This window comes from Lissotriton helveticus, chromosome 2_1 (genome assembly GCF_964261635.1).
Source record: "Lissotriton helveticus chromosome 2_1, aLisHel1.1, whole genome shotgun sequence".
In the NCBI taxonomy this organism is placed as follows: Eukaryota; Metazoa; Chordata; class Amphibia; order Caudata; family Salamandridae; genus Lissotriton; species Lissotriton helveticus.
In genome coordinates, this window is record NC_136059.1 from 49,754,676 (window position 1) to 49,779,952 (window position 25,277).

The 25,277-nt window shown below is 50.5% G+C and overlaps 1 protein-coding gene across 2 annotated transcripts in view; it reads left to right on the forward strand.

Moving 5' to 3' along the window:
• Positions 1 to 25,277, forward strand: part of LOC144817699 (uncharacterized) — a 227,770-nt gene that overhangs the window by 34,672 nt on the left and 167,821 nt on the right. For both annotated transcript variants that reach the window (XM_078674457.1, XM_078674455.1), the window contains one exon: positions 14,439 to 14,594. In XM_078674457.1, the coding sequence (XP_078530583.1) occupies positions 14,505 to 14,594 (90 nt within the window). In that variant the 5' untranslated portion in view covers positions 14,439 to 14,504. The remainder of the gene's footprint in view (positions 1 to 14,438; positions 14,595 to 25,277) is intronic.

A 25,277-nucleotide genomic window follows, 5' to 3' on the forward strand; every position in this document is an offset into this window, starting at 1 on the left:
GGGCCAAATGATGGATTTGTAATTTGCATAAATATGAATAATTCTGAATCATATTGACAAAAGCGCACTTAATTATGAGAAAGTAAAATACATGAGTTTCACAGACTCCCCAACACTCTTTCCCACTGGTTCCGAATGTTACAGGAGGGCCAGGGTGTGAACTGAGGAATCCTTACCAGTGTGGATCCTGGACCTGTACGCATATCCAGTGGCACTTTCACAAAACATATGCACTTCATGCCATAAAGTGTGACCCTCACCAGTGTGGATCCTGGACCTGAACGCATATCCAGTGGCACTTTCACAAAACATATGCACTTCATGCCATAAAGTGCGACCCTCACCAGTGTGGAATCTGGACCTGTACGCATACCCAGTGGCACTTTCACAAAACATATGCACTTCATGCCATAAAGTGCGACCCTCACCAGTGTGGAATCTGGACCTGAACGCATATCCAGTGGCACTTTCACAAAACATATGCACTTCATGCCATAAAGTGCGACCCTCACCAGTGTGGAATCTGGACCTGTACGCATACCCAGTGGCACTTTCACAAAACATATGCACTTCATGCCATAAAGTGCGACCCTCACCAGTGTGGATCCTGGACCTGTACGCATACCCAGTGGCACTTTCACAAAACATATGCACTTCATGCCATAAAGTGCGACCCTCACCAGTGTGGATCCTGGACCTGAACACATATCCAGTGGCACTTTCACAAAACATATGCACTTTGCTGGGCATGTACTGTCTAAAAACTAAACGGCCCTTGAACATGACCAGAGAGTCATCCACAGGCGGGACACTGCTGATCTGCCTCGTGGTTCATGAATCGGGTCCTTTCTTCATTCAGTCATTCATCTCCTTTTCCATGTTGACCTGGATGGAGCATAGATTCCTGTGAAATGATCTTCTGATTGGCCAAGAGCAGGTTAAATCTCGACCAGACACTGCAGGGGTATCGCGTGCAGCGAGGCAGCCCTGTCCACACAATGGAGCCGGCTCCTGGTCACTGGTCACAGAGCAGTGGCCCTTGAGGGCCAGTATGAAGACACAGGTGGCTCCCTCTGGTTTCCCATGGAAATGTTCAATCCCTGAACTGCCTTGTGGGACTCCGGTGCATAACTCTTGCATGGGGCTTCATGCTGGCACGGTCATCCCTCAAAACCTGTTCTGCATATTCTGTTCTTCCAAAACTGCATCATCTGTAAAGAGTTGCTAGAATCTGTGGTGCATATTTACAACAGATTGGCGCAGGGCAGCGCCGCAAGCTTTCATGCTGCGCTGCCTTTCGCTAATGTGAAAGTGAAAGAATGCACCATATTTACGAAATACAGTACATTCCTGTCCTTTCTTCCTGCACTGCTGCACAATTGGCCCCCTAGTGCCAACACAGGCACCCTTGCACCATGCCGCAAGTGGACATGCGCTGCATGCAGGATTATTTCTGTGCAGGAAGGAGCCCCTTCCTGCAAGAGGCATTTTTCTCTTTCCATGAGTGCTGCAGGATGCAGCCTACTTGGAAAGAGGGAAAAATGAGGAGAAATACAAATACTTCTCCTCGGTACGCCACCCCTCAGGAGGTGTACGATTGTGGCGCTGTTCCAGGTTTACAGGCTCTTGTGAATCTGGGGCAGCATCAGAATCCACAGGTGTCGCATGGGAAACCCCGCTGCAACGCCCCTCTGGTGCATAGTAAGACAACGCAGCGACTTGCTCTGATTTGTAAAAGTCCATTCCCATGAGGCATTGAAAAGCCGTGCAAAGTGGGATAAAAAGTGGCGCTCTGGCTGCGCAAGCATCTTGTAAATAGGCCCCTGAGCGTCAATAAGTTCTCTGTATATTCTTTACATCCCGCAACACTGCTACATGGAGGGAAAAGACAGCACCATGTTAGCGGATACTTGGAGTTCGGCACTTAGAATGGAAGCCCTTCGGCCCCCGGCTGCAACCTACCTTGTCCAAGCTGCAATCAATCAATCAATCAAGCAAATTTGTAGAGCGCGCTACTCACCTGCTAGGGTCTCAAGGCGCTGAGGGGGGGGGGGGGTAGGTTCGCTACTGCTCGAACAGCCAGGTTTTGAGTTGTTTCCTGAAGGAGAGATGGTCTTGGGCCATCCGTAGGTGGGTGGGGAGGGAGTTCCATGTCTTGGACGCCAGGTGGGAGAAGGATCTTCCTCCGGCGGTGGATTTGCGAATTCGTGGGACGGCGGCGAGGGCGAGGCTGGCAGAGTGGAGCTGGCGGGTGGGTGTGTAGAATGTGAGGCCGCTATTGAGGTATCTTGGGCCCATGTCGTGGAGAGCCTTGTGTGCGTCTATGTCCTGCTGTAAATAAGCCACTTTATCTGCACTAGTCCTCATCGTCAGAGTATTCACTGTCAGATCCTTTTACTTGGTCCATTGCCTCAGGGTCAGTCTCTGAGACATGTTCAGAGGGAGACTCAAGCCCTGGTGGGTGGTCAACCTACAGACAGCTGATAAAATGCCAGAAAGTGTTAGAAAACCTGACTACAACAGTGTGCACAGAGTACACTGCTTCACGCTGGAAGGCAACCAGCTGTGTAGGTACCACACAGTAAATATGGCTGTAGAGATAATAATAGAAGAACCCATCAATGCAAAGCACACCATGGACTTTGTACAACCAAAAGATACATCGAACTTGCCATGAACAGCTAATATGTAGAGCAACTGCACCTACTGTGCATGCACACAGCAAACACCAGGGTAACTCAACAAAACAAAAATACCAAGGAAGAAACACAGCACAGCGTTTGCAAAAAGCCACAAGTGAATTTTGAAAATAAGGTAAATTTGCTGAAAGTATTACAAAAATTGAAGAAAAAAAAAATTCAAGCACACACTTCATTTAAACATTGCAAAAAAAAAAAGGTTTTCCACACATACAGCTACACTAACATCAGATCTACCAATACCGAAACCATGTGCAGTATATACAGCCAGAGAAATCAAAAGTGTTGCAATTCAAGCATGAAAGGACATTAAGATCACAAACATGTTCAAAACACAGAAAGGCATAAAAAACATAGCAGCCGATGCTGACAGCCACATTGAAGCAGCACCAACTAATAATATTACAAAGCAAAAGGATAAAAATAGAGAACACAGAAAATGAAGAAATCACAAATAAAACATCAGAAATTCTGAATGTGAAAAAACAATTGAAAAGCACAGGTAAAAGAAACCTCATAAAAATGCAATCTTAAAGTACTAGCCACTTGCTGCTTTCAGTTCAGTAGCTAAGAAACTTTGAATGGTGGTGCTTAGAAAACAACATGTAAAAACCACTGTATAACAGAAAACCAACCATTTGCCAAACAGCGGTGCCCAGGACAAAGATAAACGCATTATGGAGTTGCCACTACAACTCATTGAATGTGAAAAAGGGATACAAATGAGCACAAAAAAGATGAAATTCTAAATTCAGATTGTTGCAAATGGCCTTTCAACCTTTTGCCTTCCTCCCCCTACTCTTTGCTGGATTTTAACTTTGTAAGCCTTAGGACTCTCTGCACTTACCACTGCTAGCCAGTGCTAAAGTGCTTGTGCTCACTCCCCTATGCATAGTTTGAATGGCATTTATTTATTTTATTTATGGTATTTATAAAGCGTTCTGCAACCCTACGGGCATCCTGGCGCTATCAAGTAGAACTAGAACGGTATGCATCATGGGATTGGATAGGTGGACATTTTATTCTGGGGCAGTTAGACTTTAGGGAAGAGCCATGTTTTTTTCGAAAAGCCATCAGTTCGTCTGTTTTTCTGATAGCAATAGGGAGGCTATTCCAGAGATGGGCTGCCGCTATACTAAAGGCTCTGCCACCATGAGTGGCTTTCCTGATCCTAGGTATGCTGATGAGGTTAGTGGAGGAGGATCGGAGGGTCCGAGTGGGTTCATACCATTTGAATTTGTTTTGTAATGGTAAGGGGCCCATCCCATGCACTGCCTTAAAGACAGTGCATAGGGATTTAAAAAGGATCCTCTGACGTACTGGCAGCCAATGTAGTTCAGCCAATGCAAGAGTGTGATGTATGCAAAGCATACATGCGATTGGCATATTTAATGTACATGTAAGTCCCTTGTAGAGTAGGACACTATAGGTATTGGGACTGTAAATTCTACCAGTGGGCCTGAAGCACTTATTGTGCCACCCACTTATGTAGCACTTTAAAACATGTCCCACTCAGGCCTGCCATTGCAACCTGAAGGCAGTGTCCAACTGCCATATCGACTTGGCATTTAAAACCCTTTATCAAGCCTTAAAAAATCCCTTTAATTGCATATGTCATCCCTAAGGTTGCCCCTAGGTAACCCATATGGCAGGGTGCTGTGTAATTAGAAGGTAGGACATTTACCTTTACGCTTTACAAGTCCAAGAAGTGAAAAACCTCAAAATTAGTTTTTTACTACTGTGAGGCCTACCCCTCCCATAGGCTAACATCTGGAGTTCCTTATTATATTTATTGAGCTGTAATTCCTAAGTCAGAGGAGGCAAATCTGTCATTTTTGGCATCTATGAACTTGTAACGATAAACATTGTTTAATGGTAAAGTCATATTTATCATTCTAAGTTTGAAAATACCACTTTCCTGCTCATAGCCCTTTGTGCCTCCAGTCTGCCTTAGGTACCATGGCTGGGTGTAACTAACAGTTAGGATTTTGTGAATTCCTTCCCAGACAGTCATACAATAGTGGGATTAGCAGAGCCTGAAAAGGCCATTAACTGACTTGATGGTGGGGTGGAGGTAAGCACAGCCCCTGTTGTACCTGAATAGGCTGGGCTCTGCCTCTACACAATAGACTTAACAACCCTGTATTGTCAGTTCAGTCAGCTAGGAGTGCCAGGGCAGGGGGATCGTGGGGGGAGGGGGGGGGGCAGAAAACTCTTGAAACTTCAAAGAACCCTTCTGCAAACTTCTACCAACTTCTAGGAGCAGAGAACCATGGTATAACTCTTCAGTTCACTGCAGGTACTGTGGAAGGAGCCCTGCATCTTCACCTAATCAAAGGACTCCAGAAGTGACTCCAGGGGCTAGTTTTGCTGGCCTCCTGTTCAGTGTCGCCGGAACATGACATGCTCCCACCATCGAACTTGCCATGAACAGCTAATATGTAGAGCAACTGCACCTACTGTGCATGCACACAGCAAACACCAGGGTAACTCAACAAAACAAAAATACCAAGGAAGAAACACAGCACAGCGTTTGCAAAAAGCCACAAGTGAATTTTGAAAATAAGGTAAATTTGCTGAAAGTATTACAAAAATTGAAGAAAAAAAAAATTCAAGCACACACTTCATTTAAACATTGCAAAAAAAAAAAGGTTTTCCACACATACAGCTACACTAACATCAGATCTACCAATACCGAAACCATGTGCAGTATATACAGCCAGAGAAATCAAAAGTGTTGCAATTCAAGCATGAAAGGACATTAAGATCACAAACATGTTCAAAACACAGAAAGGCATAAAAAACATAGCAGCCGATGCTGACAGCCACATTGAAGCAGCACCAACTAATAATATTACAAAGCAAAAGGATAAAAATAGAGAACACAGAAAATGAAGAAATCACAAATAAAACATCAGAAATTCTGAATGTGAAAAAACAATTGAAAAGCACAGGTAAAAGAAACCTCATAAAAATGCAATCTTAAAGTACTAGCCACTTGCTGCTTTCAGTTCAGTAGCTAAGAAACTTTGAATGGTGGTGCTTAGAAAACAACATGTAAAAACCACTGTATAACAGAAAACCAACCATTTGCCAAACAGCGGTGCCCAGGACAAAGATAAACGCATTATGGAGTTGCCACTACAACTCATTGAATGTGAAAAAGGGATACAAATGAGCACAAAAAAGATGAAATTCTAAATTCAGATTGTTGCAAATGGCCTTTCAACCTTTTGCCTTCCTCCCCCTACTCTTTGCTGGATTTTAACTTTGTAAGCCTTAGGACTCTCTGCACTTACCACTGCTAGCCAGTGCTAAAGTGCTTGTGCTCACTCCCCTATGCATAGTTTGAATGGCATTTATTTATTTTATTTATGGTATTTATAAAGCGTTCTGCAACCCTACGGGCATCCTGGCGCTATCAAGTAGAACTAGAACGGTATGCATCATGGGATTGGATAGGTGGACATTTTATTCTGGGGCAGTTAGACTTTAGGGAAGAGCCATGTTTTTTTCGAAAAGCCATCAGTTCGTCTGTTTTCCTGATAGCAATAGGGAGGCTATTCCAGAGATGGGCTGCCGCTATACTAAAGGCTCTGCCACCATGAGTGGCTTTCCTGATCCTAGGTATGCTGATGAGGTTAGTGGAGGAGGATCGGAGGGTCCGAGTGGGTTCATACCATTTGAATTTGTTTTGTAATGGTAAGGGGCCCATCCCATGCACTGCCTTAAAGACAGTGCATAGGGATTTAAAAAGGATCCTCTGACGTACTGGCAGCCAATGTAGTTCAGCCAATGCAAGAGTGTGATGTATGCAAAGCATACATGCGATTGGCATATTTAATGTACATGTAAGTCCCTTGTAGAGTAGGACACTATAGGTATTGGGACTGTAAATTCTACCAGTGGGCCTGAAGCACTTATTGTGCCACCCACTTATGTAGCACTTTAAAACATGTCCCACTCAGGCCTGCCATTGCAACCTGAAGGCAGTGTCCAACTGCCATATCGACTTGGCATTTAAAACCCTTTATCAAGCCTTAAAAAATCCCTTTAATTGCATATGTCATCCCTAAGTGACCGCCTGGACCCTCCTTCAGCACGGTTGCTCCCCCACGCTCCAGCCTGGTATCGTTTCATCTCCTAGCGCTGCATTGTCTCAGATAACCTTTCATTGTACAGCGCTACACGATCGCTTCATAGCGCTGCACTGCTGAGATTAACTTAACTATTTAATTAATTGTGCTGCTCTGTGTATCTGACTCATTTAATCAGCGCCGCACTGTCGCTATTATTTAATTTGTAACGCGACGTCGCTGAGGCAGTTACTTTGCATTTAAACTTTATTCAGCTGCTACTGCGTGTAAGGCTCTCGCCTTTGACCCTCCATTTTGCGTTGTTGTTGTTGTTGCCGCCGCCCCTCCTCCCGCCACCGCCTCCCAGCTGCTGACCCTCCCACCCACGATTAGAACCCTTCCTCGCTCCCGAGACCACTGTGACCGCCTGGACCCTCCTTCAGCACGGTTGCTCCCCCACGCTCCAGCCTGGTATCGTTTCATCTCCTAGCGCTGCATTGTCTCAGATAACCTTTCATTGTACAGCGCTACACGATCGCTTCATAGCGCTGCACTGCTGAGATTAACTTAACTATTTAATTAATTGTGCTGCTCTGTGTATCTGACTCATTTAATCAGCGCCGCACTGTCGCTCTTATTTAATTTGTAACGCGACGTCGCTGAGGCAGTTACTTTGCATTTAAACTTTATTCAGCTGCTACTGCGTGTAAGGCTCTCGCCTTTGACCCTCCATTTTGCGTTGTTGTTGTTGTTGCCGCCGCCCCTCCTCCCGCCACCGCCTCCCAGCTGCTGACCCTCCCACCCACGATTAGAACCCTTCCTCGCTCCCGAGACCACTGTGACCGCCTGGACCCTCCTTCAGCACGGTTGCTCCCCCACGTTCCAGCCTGGTATCGTTTCATCTCCTAGCGCTGCATTGTCTCAGATAACCTTTCATTGTACAGCGCTACACGATCGCTTCATAGCGCTGCACTGCTGAGATTAACTTAACTATTTAATTAATTGTGCTGCTCTGTGTATCTGACTCATTTAATCAGCGCCGCACTGTCGCTCTTATTTAATTTGTAACGCGACGTCGCTGAGGCAGTTACTTTGCATTTAAACTTTATTCAGCTGGTACTGCGTGTAAGGCTCTCGCCTTTGACCCTCCATTTTGCGTTGTTGTTGTTGTTGCCGCCGCCCCTCCTCCCGCCACCGCCTCCCAGCTGCTGACTCTCCCACGCTCCGCCCCCTCCACCATCCATTTATGGCCAATGGTCCCACGCGCAGCGTCCACGTGCTTCGGCCACGCCGAAGGTGCGCCAAAGGTAAGCCCGTCTACGCCCGTCCGCGCCTGGACCGCGCCTAGTGCCAGACCCCCTGCCCCTCGCGCTGCCCAGCCCTCCCGCACTACCTACGATGCCGCCACCCTCCTAGCCCTTAACCCCGGTCGCGCCCCCAACTGCGTCCAAGCCGCTCCTGGACGCACCCATGGACCGTTCTCCTGCCTCTCCTGCAAATATAACGGCACCGACAACATCTCCGCTACGACCAAAACACAGATTCCCCACCCCAACCACCTAGAATGCATCCTTCTCAACACCCGCTCGGTCCACAGGCACGCCATTGACCTTTGGAACCTACTAGACACCATCTCTCCTGACGTCGCCTTCCTAACGGAAACATGGATGAACGCTTCCTCCGCCCCTGACATCGCCATCGCTATCCCTGACGACTATAAGATCACACGCAAGGACCGCACCGACCATACAGGAGATGGAATCGCTATCGTCCATAAGAAATCAATCCGCATCTCAACCAGCTCTGACGCCAACCTCGCTAACTCCGAACACCTTCACTTCCAGATCCACATCGACCCCAAGACCACACTCAGAGGCACCCTCCTCTACAGACCACCAGGACCCCGCGCAAAATTCAGTGAAGACATCACGGACTTCATCACCCCACACGCGCTCCCCTCCAAAGACTACATCCTTCTGGGAGACCTCAACTTCCACCTTGAAAAGATTAACGACCGCAACACCGCCGCCCTCTTGGACAACCTAGCCAACCTCGGACTTAAACAACTGGTCACTTCCCCCACCCACATCGCAGGTCACACACTCGACCCCATCTTCACCTCCAGCAATCATGTCTCCTTCAGCCACACTACAGATCTCCTCTGGACTGACCACAGCTGCGTTCACTTCACCTACAACAAGCCGAAACCCATCATCCACCTCCAACCAACTCTACAAAGAAACTGGAACAAAATCACCACGGAGCAGATCTCCACATCGCTCCTTCATACCTCCCCAGCCCCCTCTTCTAACGCCAACGAAGCCGCCTCCAACCTCACCCTTTGGTTATCCAACACCGCCGACACCTTAGCACCACTGAAAAAACGTCAACACAAACTTGGCATCAAGAAGGCCTCATGGTTCAACGATGACCTCAAGAAGTCCAAGAAACGGTGCCGCTCCCTTGAAAAGGCCTGGAAAAAAGACCCATCCACCAGCAACAAGGACGCCTTCAAAAGCGCCATCCGTACTCACCACCAACTGATCCGAAAAGCCAAGAAAACAGCATTCAAGGATCGACTTGACAACAACGCCCACAACAGCAAGGAACTTTTCAACATCGTCAAGGAATTTTCCAACCCCTCGGCCAACTCCAACGACGTCACCCCCTCTCAAACCCTCTGCGACTCCCTAGCCTCTTTTTTCCACAACAAGATTGCTGACATCCACAACAGCTTTGACATCCAACCCGGAAGCCAACCCACCCTACCATCAGCTGACCATCTTCCCCCCGTTAACACCCTTAACGCCTGGAACCCAATCTCCACTGAGGACACCATCCGCCTGATGAATTCCATCCACTCTGGGTCCCCCACAGACCCATGCCCTCACCACATCTTCAACAAAGCAGACTCCGTCATAGCTCCGCACCTCCGAGACGTCATCAACTGCTCCTTCAACTCCGCTACCTTCCCAGAAGACTGGAAACACGCTGAACTCACCGCCCTTCTGAAAAAACCAACAGCGGACCCCACCGAACTCAAAAACTACCGCCCCATCTCGCTTCTTCCATTCCCGGCCAAAGTCATCGAGAAAGCTGTCAACAACCAGCTCGCCGCATTCCTCGAAACCAACAAATCCCTCGACTCCTCACAGTCCGGCTTCCGAGCAAAACACAGCACTGAGACCGCCCTCATCGCAGCAACAGACGACATTCGAAGTCTACTGGACAATGGAGACACAGTCGCCCTCATCCTCCTCGACCTCTCTGCAGCATTCGACACAGTCTGTCATAACACCCTCTTACAACGCCTCAGAAACATCGGAATCCAAGGAAAGGCAATGGAATGGATCACCTCGTTCCTCACCGGAAGAACCCAGAGAGTCCGCCTCCCACCATTCAAATCCGAGGCCTCTGAAATCATCTGCGGCGTACCACAAGGATCCTCACTCAGTCCCACCCTCTTCAACATATACATGAGCCCCCTCGCGGCCATCGCACGCCAACACAACCTCAACATCATCTCTTATGCGGATGACACTCAACTGATCCTTTCTCTCACCAATGACTCCAGCACCGCCAAGACTAACCTACACGAAGGAATGAAAGAAGTCGCCGAATGGATGAAACAAAGCCGTCTGAAACTGAACTCAGACAAAACAGAAGTCCTCATCTTAGGTAAATCCCCCTCTGCATGGGACGACTCCTGGTGGCCGGAAGCCCTCGGAAAGGCACCCATCCCGACAGACCACGCACGGAACCTTGGCGTCATCCTAGATTCTTCACTCTCAATGAACAGACAAGTCAGCGCCGTATCCTCTTCCTGCTTTAACATTCTTCGCATGCTCAGAAAAACATTTCGCTGGATCCCCACCGAAACAAGGAAAACAGTCACCCACGCTCTAGTCACGAGCCGACTGGACTACGGAAACACCCTCTACGCAGGTACCACCACTAAACTCCAGAAGAAACTACAACGAATCCAAAACGCCTCAGCCAGGCTCATATTAGACATCCCACGCTACGAACACATCTCTGGTCACCTTAAAGACCTCCACTGGCTACCCGTCAATAAGAGGATTACTTTCCGACTGCTTACCCACGCACACAAATCACTCTACGACATAGGACCAGACTGCCTCAACTCTCGACTGTCCTTCTACACCCCCTCCCGCCAACTTCGCTCTTCCAACCAAGCCTTCGCCACTGTACCTCGCATCAACAAGACCACCATGGGAGGCAGATCCTTCTCATACCTGGCTGCCAAAACATGGAACTCACTCCCCGCTTACCTTCGCCTCACCCAGAATCACCTAGCGTTCAGAAAGCAGCTTAAAACGTGGATTTTTGACAAATAATCCCCCTCCCCTTCCTAAGCGCCTTGAAACCCTCTGGGTATGTAGTGCGCTATATAAATTTTATGACTTGACTTGACTTGACTAAGGTTGCCCCTAGGTAACCCATATGGCAGGGTGCTGTGTAATTAGAAGGTAGGACATTTACCTTTACGCTTTACAAGTCCAAGAAGTGAAAAACCTCAAAATTAGTTTTTTACTACTGTGAGGCCTACCCCTCCCATAGGCTAACATCTGGAGTTCCTTATTATATTTATTGAGCTGTAATTCCTAAGTCAGAGGAGGCAAATCTGTCATTTTTGGCATCTATGAACTTGTAACGATAAACATTGTTTAATGGTAAAGTCATATTTATCATTCTAAGTTTGAAAATACCACTTTCCTGCTCATAGCCCTTTGTGCCTCCAGTCTGCCTTAGGTACCATGGCTGGGTGTAACTAACAGTTAGGATTTTGTGAATTCCTTCCCAGACAGTCATACAATAGTGGGATTAGCAGAGCCTGAAAAGGCCATTAACTGACTTGATGGTGGGGTGGAGGTAAGCACAGCCCCTGTTGTACCTGAATAGGCTGGGCTCTGCCTCCACACAATAGACTTAACAACCCTGTATTGTCAGTTCAGTCAGCTAGGAGTGCCAGGGCAGGGGGATCGTGGGGGGGGGGGGGGGGGGGTAGAAAACTCTTGAAACTTCAAAGAACCCTTCTGCAAACTTCTACCAACTTCTAGGAGCAGAGAACCATGGTATAACTCTTCAGTTCACTGCAGGTACTGTGGAAGGACTCTCAGAGTACTGCCTGCTGCTGTGACCTGTTGTGCACTCTTCCAGACTGCTGCTGTACGTGGAAGGACTGTTTTGCTGCCTGGAGCCTGCCTTGAACATTGAGATGCCAGCCATGCTGTGGAGCCCTGCATCTTCACCTAATCAAAGGACTCCAGAAGTGACTCCAGGGGCTAGTTTTGCTGGCCTCCTGTTCAGTGTCGCCGGAACATGACATGCTCCCACCATCTTGAACCAGTACAAGCATCTGGACCCAGCCTGAGTAAGGCTTGCACCCCAAAGAGGTCTCCATCCACACCTGGACCCTTGGTCATAGTGCTACAAGTGGCGAGATGGCCAATTTCTATTAAAACTTTTTAAAAAATCATACCTCCAAGTATACTAATTGGATTTTCATGAATTTGGTGTAGAGTAATTTATTAAAATGCTCTCCCTTCCTCTACATTGGTTTGGGATTTTGATTGTGTTGCGTTCTCACTGTATATCTGTTTCTGTACTGCATAAATACTTAACACATTGCCTCTAAGTTAACCCTGACTGCTTTTTGTACCAGTCTATCCAAGGTTAAGCACAGGTGAATTTAGTGACTTTTTGTGGTTAACGCTGCAAGGGATTGTGGTTGTTGCTTGACCAGGGCTCACACCCCAGTCAACCAACAGCCCACTTTCTTGAACAAATCTACAGCATTTGATATTTGTCGACATATTTTAGCACACAATGCATCCTTGTTTCCTTTTTAGATGCATGGACGCCTTTTGGATGAACAAAAATGGAAAGAAACACAAGAGCTGTAAACATCAGCCACTCATATTCCGTTTGTTCGCCTTGTGGGTGGTGGCTCGTCTGAACAACCTTTACACAAAATTACATAAATTACCCAATTTTGCATCTACATAATGGACATTTCTCTGTGGCCTAGGCAAGATGGTGCCTCAAAGCTCTTTTGTGAGTTGGATAAATGCTGCAAAAATAGAGTCGTGTTTGTTGTAATATACAGCACCATCATTCGTGGGCGAGGAGGCGTGTACTCACCCTAGACGCAATGCATAGAGTTGTTCAATGCATGGACAGCAGCATGAGTTGGAGGCTACAGCAAGATTGCTTGGGTTGTGGTGTCTTTGCATCAGGGGGACAAACATAAAAGAAGGAAGATCTGTGGGGCTTGGTAGTTGGGAACACATTTATACTGTTAGGATTCAGGTATGGGGTGCTAGGCATGGTAGGACAATGTGTGAAATGTAATCCTGCTACATTCCTACATATAAATGGCACCCGATTAGTGAGTTTCAAATATTATGCTGAACAAATAATGTAGCAAAAATATTGAACACCAAAATGTCAACATGGTAATTATATGAAATGTGTACTATCGTTTCATGCTGGTCTATTTTTGATTTGCTGCTATAAATTAGATTCATTTTTATATTTTGTTAAATGTTTGCACAGTCAATATTGTGCTCCAGAAGCATCTAACCAAAATATTGACCACTGAACTATTGACATGCTTAGCATGTATAGGTAAGTTATGGTTTACTGAACATAACTCCACCTATTTGTACCTTGACAATATCTATGTCTTCAAGGTGTGTAGCTGTTGAGTGAAAAATAGCAAGTCTGTACTTCAGCAGCAGTAGGCGATTGATGAAATACTTGAATCAATGTCAGCCATTGTTAATCACTCGGGCAGCTGGTTGGTCCATTCCAGAAGGAGGTGACCCTTATGCAAATCAGTAAGGCCGCTGCTCCCCATGGGACCCGGCCACCCCAAACCGCCAGGTGTGCATCTATCTAGAAAGGAACGTAAGCAACCCAAGACCGGTTTCAGCCTACTAGCGCCTCATCAGTGGGGTGCAGCTTGAGTCCTATGGCACAGAGAGTGCTGGACCCTGGCCTGGACATTCCCATCACACTTAGGGTGTCTACTGCAAAAACTGCAAGGTGAAGGGAGAAATGGTTGAATCAATCTCAGGCCCCGGGATTACTCAGGGCCCCATTCCAGGTCATTGTTTTCCATCCACCATGCCATTCTAGACAGAGGCCCAATCTTCTGCAATTCAGTACTGACGCTGCTCCACATGGGAACAGTACACCCGGAAGTGACAGGCGCGCCCGCTCCTGAAGGGAAGGCAAGCAAACCAAGACCAGGTTTGGCCTAGTAAGGTGCAGTCAGTAAATTCCAGCTTCAGTCTTATGGCATAGTCATCATCTGACTTATGCCTGCAACAAACAACAAGACCATGGGTGTTCTCAGCCACTAGTGATTATGGGCAGGTGTTTTAAGGTGCTATGACTTGTTCTATCTTCAGTAGTAGGGTTGTCATGCTTGTATGGTCTTTTATTTGCTGCTATAATTTGTTGTCAGTTTCAAATGTTTTTAAAAATGTTTCCACATTGCATATTATACCAGTTTTGCCTCCATCTTGTCCCCTTCTCTTTTGTTTGACCCTCTCCTCTAGGTCCTTCTGAAATATGTCTATCCTCCCCCTAACAGTGGAAGACATTGATCCATTTTGTTGTCTTGTTACTTCAGGGACCTCTCGTCTTTGGAATACACAGGATCCTTGGAGCATTGAAGCCGTGAGGGTGTTCGTCCACCATGGGGAACTACTGCATGACAATGGTCAACGAGACCCCGTATGTGTTCAGCTACACTTTCTCCTATCTGGGGAGTGACAGGGATCTCCAGGTGAGTATCTCAATGAAAGACAAGCCATTAACTAGAGGGTCTCCGTTTATTGATGACAATTTCATGAATTCGGATCTCCAGAATGGGAAACATCCTTTACAAAGCAACCATTACATCGGACTACACTTACAACGCAGTCATTACATCCCAACATCCTTTACAATGCATGTCACTACAACGCAGGCATTACAGCACATGACACTACATCGCATGACACTACATCACACGTCAATACAACGCAGGCATTACAACGCATACCATTACAATGCATAGTACCACTACACTATCCAAAACTTACCCTACTGTTGCACCCCCTAGAGTTAGAATAGGAATTTTTACCCCTACACTATTCAACACTTACCCTACTGTTCCACACCCTGGAGTTAGAATAGTAATTTTTACCCCTACACTATCCAACACTTACCCTACTGTTGCATCCCCTGGAGTTAGAATAGTACTTTTTACCCTTGTACTATCCAATACTTACCTTAAATGCAATGTAATAGTATGCGTTGTAATGGTATGCGTTGTAAAGGTATTATGCGATGTTATGGAATACGTTGTAAAGGTAGTTTCTAAAAATGCGATGTAGTGTCATGCGATGTAATGGAGTGCGTTGTAAAGGATGTTACGAAGTGAAAACTGCATTGTAAAGGCATGCATTATAAATGTATGCGTTGTAACGTCATACATTCCTCCAGAATACCAGATTGTGGACAGGCCGCATGGTCGGGCTGCCCCCTCCCCGCAATGGGACCTGGACCCTGGCTCCCCCTGCATCCCCAGCCAGAGTCCCCGACGACCACCCGAAGTACACTGCAATTCCTCACCCACAAGACACCAGCTCCGAACCCAGCTGGCCCGGGTCACCATCCACACCACGGCCTCGGCCCAGCCGCCATCTTGGGCCACTACAGCACGAGGCCGCGTGGCCTCAACTCGACCCTCACCCTGGGCCCGGCCGGGCCCGACATCGAGGCACCAACCTCCCCCCGGGAGGCAGAGTGACCACTTGGCGAGTCAATGGGAGAAAGGAATCGTCAACGGCTCTCCTCCGCCAGGTGTCGATCACCCCCGGCCGCCTGGGCGCTGGCTCCACCCCCCTGCTGGGTGTCTGGACTCCCTCATCCCGGACCTCCCGGCCCCCCCAGGCGCGAGGGTCCGGACATCAAAGGGGACCAGACCTATAACTGGGGCAGGACCAGACCAGGAAACCAGTTGTATCCTGGAGTCGAGAGACCCGAGAAGAACTCCTCTGTGACTGGCCTGCTGGCGCTGCCGCGGCCCTCTGCCTCGTGAAACCATCGTCTTGGCCTGCTGGCGCTGCCGCGGCCCTCTGCCTCGTGAAACCATCGTCTTGGCCTGCTGGCGCTGCCGCGGCCCTCTGCCTCGTGAAACCATCGTCTTGGCCTGCTGGCGCTGCCGCGGCCCTCTGCCTCGTGAAACCATCGTCTTGGCCTGCTGGCGCTGCCGCGGCCCTCTGCCTCGTGAAACCATCGTCTTGGCCTGCTGGCGCTGCCGCGGCCCCCTGCCTCGTGAAACCATCGACTTGGCCTGCTGGCGCTGCCGCGGCCCTCTGCCTCGTGAAACCATCGACTTGGCCTGCTGGCGCTGCCGCGGCCCCCTACCTAGGGAGACTATCATCTTGGCCTGCTGGCGCTGCCGCGGCCCGATCCACAGACACTCCAGCTCGAGGATTGTGAGCTCGCCTCTTACCACTACCTGTACCGATCCGGTACCAAGACTGTCCCGCTACCCCCTTTTTCCCTACAGAGACTAGAAGTGAGAGGACCCCCGGGTCCGAGATATCCTGTATCGCTGATATCCTTGCCTTAAGAACCTTATATAAAGCATTGAACTCGACTTGGTGTGGTGCCTGTTTGTGGGGAGGGAGGTAACTTGTCTGTACGATCGCAGGAGACGGTCCCACTCGGGGATCTCTCCCTCAGTATCCGGCCGACCCTCAGGGTCCCCGTCTAACATTGGTGGCCAGCGACGGGATCCGAACCTACGCATAATCGTACAGAAAGTCACCCGACCCACGACACACGACCACCATGACAACAGAGAGCGGAACAACGGAGAAATTCCAGATGGAAAAATTGGAAGATTACAACCACCGAGAACTGAAGCAATATTGCATGGAACTTGGTCTCCCAACCACGGGTCTGAGTACGAAGGAAGACTTCAAACGAGCCCTAGAAGCCTGGGCGGAAACGGGTACGGCCGTACCCCGAACACAAACAACCGAGACGAGCCCCGCACCAACTAAAGAAAGAGCGGGTCTCTCCCTGGAAGAGATCCGAGAAAGAGAAAAAACCAGACTCCACGAATTAGAACTAGCCCGACTCCGCTTGGATGGAGAACTCAAGCTGGCAGAACAAAAAATAACCCTGGAACACTTACGGCTCAGGGAAGAGCGAGAAGACAAGCAAAGACAGAGAGAGCTAGAGGAAAAGAAACTAGAGTACGAACATGAGCGCAATCTCAAAACACTGGAGGTCCAGAAACAGAATAAAGACCTCGGGCTCCCCGAACGACCGACCCCGTCTGCCTCGACCGAACCCAAGGTTCACATCCCCAAAGATGTCATCCGGGAATACCACAAGAACGATGATATACAGCAGTGGTTTAAAGCCTATGAGGTGGCAATGACCTCCCACCGGATTCCCCGAAGCGATTGGGGAGCCGGATTATGGGGGAGGTTTGTCAACGAAGGGCGGGACGCCCTGCTACAACTCCCGGACCAGCTGATGACCTCCTACGACCACATGAAGGCCGCCCTCCTCACTCGATACGGACTCACACCGGAGATGTACCGCCAACGGTTCCGCGACTGCAAACGGATTCCGGGTACAACTTGGGTGGAGTACGTGAACTTTTTTAGCCGAGCCTTCGAGGGGTGGATCAAGGGCAACAAAGTAACCACCTACGAACAACTCTTTGACCTTATCGTATGGGAGCACCTGTCGAACAACTGCTTCGTGGAGCTCCGGCAACACCTCCTGGACAGTAAGCTAACCGACCCTCGACAACTCGCCGTCGAAGCCGACCGGTGGGAAAGCACCCGAGTTGGCCGGAACGCACCCAGCGAATTATCCAGACCGTATCGCCCCCGAGGGGGAGGAGGAAGTCAGGGTCGGGGGAGAGACCCCGGCCCCTCGTCACCCCCCAGAAACCCCTCGACCCCGGTTGGCCGAGGAAGCCCTGCCGTCCGGGCCGGTTTCCGGGCCAACATTACGTGCCACAGGTGCCAGCGACCCGGCCACTACGCCAGTGATCCCAATTGCCCAAAGAATCCGAACACTACCCCCCGCCAAGTTGCAGCGGCGGCCCTAGGGGAAGAACTAATCCCGGAAGACCAGGAAGAGTACGAGACCGATCCCTCTGAATGGGCACCCGCCGCCATGGCACTGGTCTGCTTAGGGGAGAGAGACATGATTCCGCGGGCCCCCCTTCCCGCCAACACCCAGAAGTACGGTCAATGGGTCAACATTAATGGCCGCCGGGCGGAAGCCCTCCGCGACACCGGGGCCAGTGTAACGGCGGTCCGACGCCACCTCGTCACTCCAGACCAAATCTTGCCGAACATTCTTTGCCCTGTCCGATCAGCCGACAATTCCGAAAGCCTATGCCACATGGCCTGCGTCCCCTTCGAGTGGGGAGGAGTAACAGGGATGTTAAAAGTAACTGTCCGCGATGATGCCCCCGTGGACTGCCTCCTAGGAAACGACCTTGAAAGCTCTCCCTGGGCAGCTGTTGAACGGAGGGAGCACCTGGGGATGCTCGGCCTCCCCGAATGGGTCTGCGTCACGACCAGGTCCATGACCGCCCGCGCGGTCCCCAGCCCAGAAGAGCCCGAGTGGCCAGAACCTCCTCCCGCGCTCATCCCCGAGGAGGCCGCCCCAGAAGCCAGTCCATTGACCCAAACCGAAGAAGGATCCGACCAGCTTCGGGACGTCCCTGACCTGGCACAATGGCGGCAGGAGGGAGGCCCCACGCAGGAACAAATCCGGGCCGAACAGAAAACCTGTCCCTCTCTCGTAGGACTCCGGCAGCAAGCCCTGGCCCAGAGCACCGGGGATACCTCGGGGGCCCACTGGATCTACTGGGACCAAGACCTGCTCTACAGCGAGCAGAAAGTTGCAGAACTAGGGGCCAGTCGGGTGCTGGTGGTGCCCCTTCGCTTCCGAGACTTCCTCCTGAACTTAGCCCACGATGTCCCCCTTGCCGGACACCTGGGGCAGGATAAAACCTACGACCGCCTGGTGACCCATTTTTTCTGGCCCCACATGCGGAAGGATGTCACCAACCACTGCAAGGCCTGCCCCACCTGCCAGGCCAGCGGAAAAAGTGGCCGAAAAATCAAAGCACCGTTACAACCCTTTCCTGTCGTCACCACCCCGTTTGAACGAGTGGGAATAGACATTGTGGGGCCCCTCGACCCTCGAACAGCCCAAGGACACCGGTTCATCCTGGTCCTTGTAGACCACGCCACCCGCTATCCCGAGGCCATCCCTCTTCGGACCGTGACGGCCCCCGTGGTGGGCCGGGCCCTGATGGGGATCTTCTCCCGGGTGGGGTTCCCCCGGGAGGTCGTCAGTGACAGGGGCACGAACTTTATCTCCAGATATATGAAGTCCCTCTGGCAACAATGCGGGGTCACCTACAAATTCACGACCCCCTATCACCCGCAAGGAAACGGACTGGTCGAGAGATTCAACCGCACCCTCAAGGGGATGATTATGGGTCTAGAAGAACCCCTTCGACGCCAGTGGGACGTGCTACTTCCCTGCCTCCTGTTTGCCTATCGGGAGGTCCCGCAAAAGTCCCTCGGCTTCAGCCCCTTTGAACTCCTGTACGGGCACCCCGTCCGGGGCCCCCTCAGCCTAGTCAAGGAAGGTTGGGAGCAGCCTCCCCAGAAAACTCCCCCGGACATCTACAGGTATCTCCTGGCTCTCCGCAACCAGACCCGGCGGTTCCGAGACGCCGCCAAAGCCAACCTCGAGGCCAGTCAGGAGGACATGAAGAGGTGGTACGATCAGCACACGTCCTCCATTGAGTTCGAACCTGGACAACAGGTCTGGGTGATGTCCCCGGTTGAGCCCTGTGCACTCCAAGACAGATGGTCCGGGCCCTTCAAGGTAATCGAACGCAAGGGGCCCGTCACCTATTTAATCGACATGGAGACTGCCCGGAACCCCCTACGGGTCCTCCATGCCAACAGGCTCAAACCCCATTTTGTGCGATCCGAACTCAGCCTCCTGATGGCTACCGATAATGGGACAGAAGAAGACTCTGAACCCCTTCCGGACTTACTGAGGGCCCTCGAGCAGGATGGCTCAGTGGAAGGGGTCCAGCTCTCCGAGGCCCTGTCCCCGGAGCAACACCAAGACTGCCAAACGCTCCTGAGGCAGTTCGCCTCCCTGTTCTCCCTCACCCCCGGAGTCACCCCCTGGTGCCTCCACGATGTGGACACCGGGGACAGCCCTCCTATTCGACACCGAGCGTACCGCGTACCAGACCGGGTACGAGCCTGCATCCAGACCGAGGTGTCCAAAATGCTGACCCTAGGAGTGATCGAACCCTCAGACAGTCCCTGGGCGAGCCCAGTCGTCCTAGTTCCCAAGGCAGCTGCCCCGGGCGTTGCCCCTGAGCTCCGGTTCTGCGTGGACTATCGGGGGCTGAATGCAGTTACCCGGACCGACGCTCATCCCATCCCCCGGGCAGACGAGCTAATTGACCGGATGGGGGCCGCCCGCTACCTGAGCATCTTCGACCTAACAGCGGGCTACTGGCAGATCGGCCTCACCCCTAGGGCCCAAGAACGATCCGCCTTCTCTACCCCAGACGGGCACTACCACTTTAAAGTCATGCCCTTCGGCATGAACAACGCCCCGGCAACGTTCCAACGGCTGGTAAACCAGGTACTGGCGGGCCTGGAAGGCTTCAGCGCCGCCTACCTGGACGACATTGCTGTGTACAGCCACCAGTGGACCGACCACCTCCGCCACCTGCGGGAGGTTCTACATGCCCTCCAGCAAGCCGGGCTCACCATCAAAGCCAGCAAGTGCCAGGTGGGCCAAGGGTCCGTGACCTACCTAGGACACCAAGTGGGAAGCGGGCTGGTGGCCCCTCTCCAACTCAAGATTGCTGCCATCCAGGCCTGGCGACCCCCTACGACCCAAACAGAGGTCCGGGCCTTCCTGGGGCTCACCGGATACTACCGGCGGTTCATGAAGGACTATGGCAGCATCGTGGGGCCCCTCACGGAGCTCACCTCCAAAAAGAGCCCCAAAACCGTCAACTGGACCCCGGACTGCCAATCGGCCTTCGAAAAGCTAAAGACCGCCATGTGCACGGCCCCCGTGCTCCAGGCTCCCGACTACAGCCGGGAATTCATTGTGCAGACGGACGCCTCCGATCATGATGTGGGGGCCGTCCTCTCCCAACTCAACGCCGAAGGGATCGACCAGCCAGTGGTCTTCATCAGCAGACGCCTATTGCCCCGAGAACAGCGCTGGAGCACCATTGAGAGGGAGGCCTTCGCCGTAGTCTGGGCACTCAAGAAGCTCCGGCCATACCTCTTCGGCACCCACTTCCGGGTGCAAACAGACCACCGACCCCTGCAATGGCTGATGCAAATGCGGGGGGAGAACCCGAAGCTGCTGCGCTGGTCCATCTCCCTGCAGGGGATGGACTTCACGGTGGAACATCGTCCAGGCCAGGACCACGCCAACGCCGACGGCCTGTCACGCTTTTTCCGCCTCAGCGAGGAGAGTCCCCAGGAAGATGGCTGACTCTCCCCGCCTTCAGCTGGGGGGGACGCATGTTGGACAGGCCGCATGGTCGGGCTGCCCCCTCCCCGCAATGGGACCTGGACCCTGGCTCCCCCTGCATCCCCAGCCAGAGTCCCCGACGACCACCCGAAGTACACTGCAATTCCTCACCCACAAGACACCAGCTCCGAACCCAGCTGGCCCGGGTCACCATCCACACCACGGCCTCGGCCCAGCCGCCATCTTGGGCCACTACAGCACGAGGCCGCGTGGCCTCAACTCGACCCTCACCCTGGGCCCGGCCGGGCCCGACATCGAGGCACCAACCTCCCCCCGGGAGGCAGAGTGACCACTTGGCGAGTCAATGGGAGAAAGGAATCGTCAACGGCTCTCCTCCGCCAGGTGTCGATCACCCCCGGCCGCCTGGGCGCTGGCTCCACCCCCCTGCTGGGTGTCTGGACTCCCTCATCCCGGACCTCCCGGCCCCCCCAGGCGCGAGGGTCCGGACATCAAAGGGGACCAGACCTATAACTGGGGCAGGACCAGACCAGGAAACCAGTTGTATCCTGGAGTCGAGAGACCCGAGAAGAACTCCTCTGTGACTGGCCTGCTGGCGCTGCCGCGGCCCTCTGCCTCGTGAAACCATCGTCTTGGCCTGCTGGCGCTGCCGCGGCCCTCTGCCTCGTGAAACCATCGTCTTGGCCTGCTGGCGCTGCCGCGGCCCTCTGCCTCGTGAAACCATCGTCTTGGCCTGCTGGCGCTGCCGCGGCCCTCTGCCTCGTGAAACCATCGTCTTGGCCTGCTGGCGCTGCCGCGGCCCTCTGCCTCGTGAAACCATCGTCTTGGCCTGCTGGCGCTTCCGCGGCCCCCTGCCTCGTGAAACCATCGACTTGGCCTGCTGGCGCTGCCGCGGCCCTCTGCCTCGTGAAACCATCGACTTGGCCTGCTGGCGCTGCCGCGGCCCCCTACCTAGGGAGACTATCATCTTGGCCTGCTGGCGCTGCCGCGGCCCGATCCACAGACACTCCAGCTCGAGGATTGTGAGCTCGCCTCTTACCACTACCTGTACCGATCCGGTACCAAGACTGTCCCGCTACCCCCTTTTTCCCTACAGAGACTAGAAGTGAGAGGACCCCCGGGTCCGAGATATCCTGTATCGCTGATATCCTTGCCTTAAGAACCTTATATAAAGCATTGAACTCGACTTGGTGTGGTGCCTGTTTGTGGGGAGGGAGGTAACTTGTCTGTACGATCGCAGGAGACGGTCCCACTCGGGGATCTCTCCCTCAGTATCCGGCCGACCCTCAGGGTCCCCGTCTAACACAGATGTCATTGCTGGCTGAAGCAAATGTGTGAGAGGAACTTATCCTTTTATCACTGTTTGCTCAGGCAAAGGTTCTGTCCTACAGACTCCACCTCCAACCACTCAGGTAAGGGATTATCCTAGCCCTGTGTTGACCGCCAAAGGTGCATGAAAGCAGCAAGAATTGTTTTAATTGCAGAATTTTCCTGCTAATTTTTTTGGTAGAAAAACGTGTCCCACACTACCAATACTTTCTGGATTTTTTCTTTGAGTTTAAAAAAACTTTAGAAAGTTCTCTAAAGTCATCAGAGATTCATTGATTAACACTACAGCTCCTACTATCACCCATAAAACCGTAGTGTTTGACACGGTGTTGCATAAATCTAAACCTGTGTTGGAATGATGAAATGAGAAGACTGTCAAACCTCCAGATGGCATCAACTCCTTTGAGGCCATGAAAAGGGGCTCTTAGAAGTCAAAGTCCCAAAATGCCTTGATCAAAGGGAGGATCCGATTCCAGTGTGATGGTTGGAAACCCAGCCAACAGCTGCTCGGATTTACTAAACTTTCACACAACGCAATGTAGTAAGGGAACTTGCTGCACTGAGGTGCATGAAGGGGAGAGAGTAAAAATATGCTGTATTTCAAAAGAATTGGCACACGTCTGCTTTCTCCTTGCACTGGTGCACTACATAGTGCCAATTCAGGCATCGTTGTGTCACAACAGAAGGGTGCCTGCAATTTTGTCAGAATAGTTCTTGTGCACGAAAAAGTACTGTCTCGCACAAAAACAACTCTTAGAAGTTTATTCCTCTTTTTATATGCGATGCAGAATGCAGAACACATGCAAAATGGAAGTGATGAGGAGAAGTAAAGATATTTCTCCTCATTCACCAGTCTCGTAGATGCACCATTTAGTAAATCTAGGGTGCATCAAAAACCACAGGTACATGCGCGGGAACGCCAATGCTCCACCACTGGAACGCCTCTCTGATACAAGGTGATATGCGCTGAATTTGTTAATTTTTTATTTCACTACGACAGGCAGTCCAGGATGCCAAAACACAGAATAAAACAGTGAGGCAGGGACATCAGCAGCAAGACCGGAACACAAGTGTCTCATTTTAGATTTAGACGGAGATCAAGATTGGTTTGAGATATTATTTGAACAAGAAAGGCGATGCCTTTGGAGGAAGAGAACTTCAAGTACATCTTTCTCACCTTTGTCTTGTTATTATTTTTTAAAATGTGTCCAACTCCTCATCTTTATTTAGACCATGCACCAGGGTATTCAGAAGCAGAATCCACATCCTTTACTTTTTTCTCTATTTACTTTCTCTGCATAATCCTTTTTCTTTTTTTCCTCACATGTTCAATAGCATTCTTTTCAGTTATTATATGAAGTGTAATGTTTGAGGAGAGTCAGATCCACCTTAAAATCCCTCTATTGTAATAATATATTATATATTGCGTATCGTTTATCAAGTTCACAATTTTATGTGTTACATTTGGCTCTCATAGAAAGCAAGTAGAATGAGTACTGGATTCCGGATCTGGTTTTTCACTGCTATGAGATAGCAACAGTGGAATAAAATGAATGGACCACATGAATCAAGCTTTCTTCCAGTTGCAAACTGGTCAATTCATAGATTTCAGGCAGTTTGCAACTGGTAAAAAAGCACTTTGGTATGTAACAAGCCAAAGCGGTGATTTGGTAGCACACTGCCTAATCAAATTTTTGGTTTGCGACCAAATACTGATTCTGTATTTGGAAGGAGCATCCCTGTGAATGAAAAAAAAGAGGGTGTGGTCCACCGGGCTAGTGAATCTTCTCAAACAAACAAAGCAAAAAAAAAAGCTTCTTAAAAAAAAAAAAGAGGTAGCAATTTTAAAAAAAAGAATGCTGTATTTAAAAGCAATCATAGACATGGTGGTCTGTTGACCTCAGCAGGCCACAATCCCTGTGTTGGCATTGATTCCTAATGGGTCGCAAATTGTGACCTACTTCATTAATATTCATGAGGTAGATCGATTTGCAACCCACTAGGAATCGGTCAATCAAACTCAATGAGTTTCATACATTTGGAATAGTGATTTCCTAATTGCGATTCCCAGAATATCCCAATGGGTAATCGCTCCCCCTAATATTGGTACAGCTGGACCTTGTTTCGACTGATGTCACCACTGCTATGCTCACTTTTGCATGCCACCCGTTAATCTCCACAAACCGAAGGATCGTGCAGGTGGCCTGTATTTCCACCACCTTCCACTAGCCATCTTAAGCACAGGTCTCGGTAGACACACAAACAGAGTGAGTGTGGCTACGCACCAGTGAGGCTGTGGCTCCATGGAGCACTGAGAGCACAGATTCAGGAAAGAGAAGGAGGAAAGGTGCAGATTGGCAGTAGGCATCTATATATTATATTTAATATGTCGGCTTAGCAGAAAGTAGGAAGACAGCAAGGGCCAGATGTACAAAGGCTTTTTGACATTCGCAAATGGCCTCGTTTTCAGAATTGGGACATTTGCGAACACAAAGGCATTTCTAGATGTACAAAGGCCAAATTGCAATTCGGTAACCTGTTACCGAACTGCAAGTTA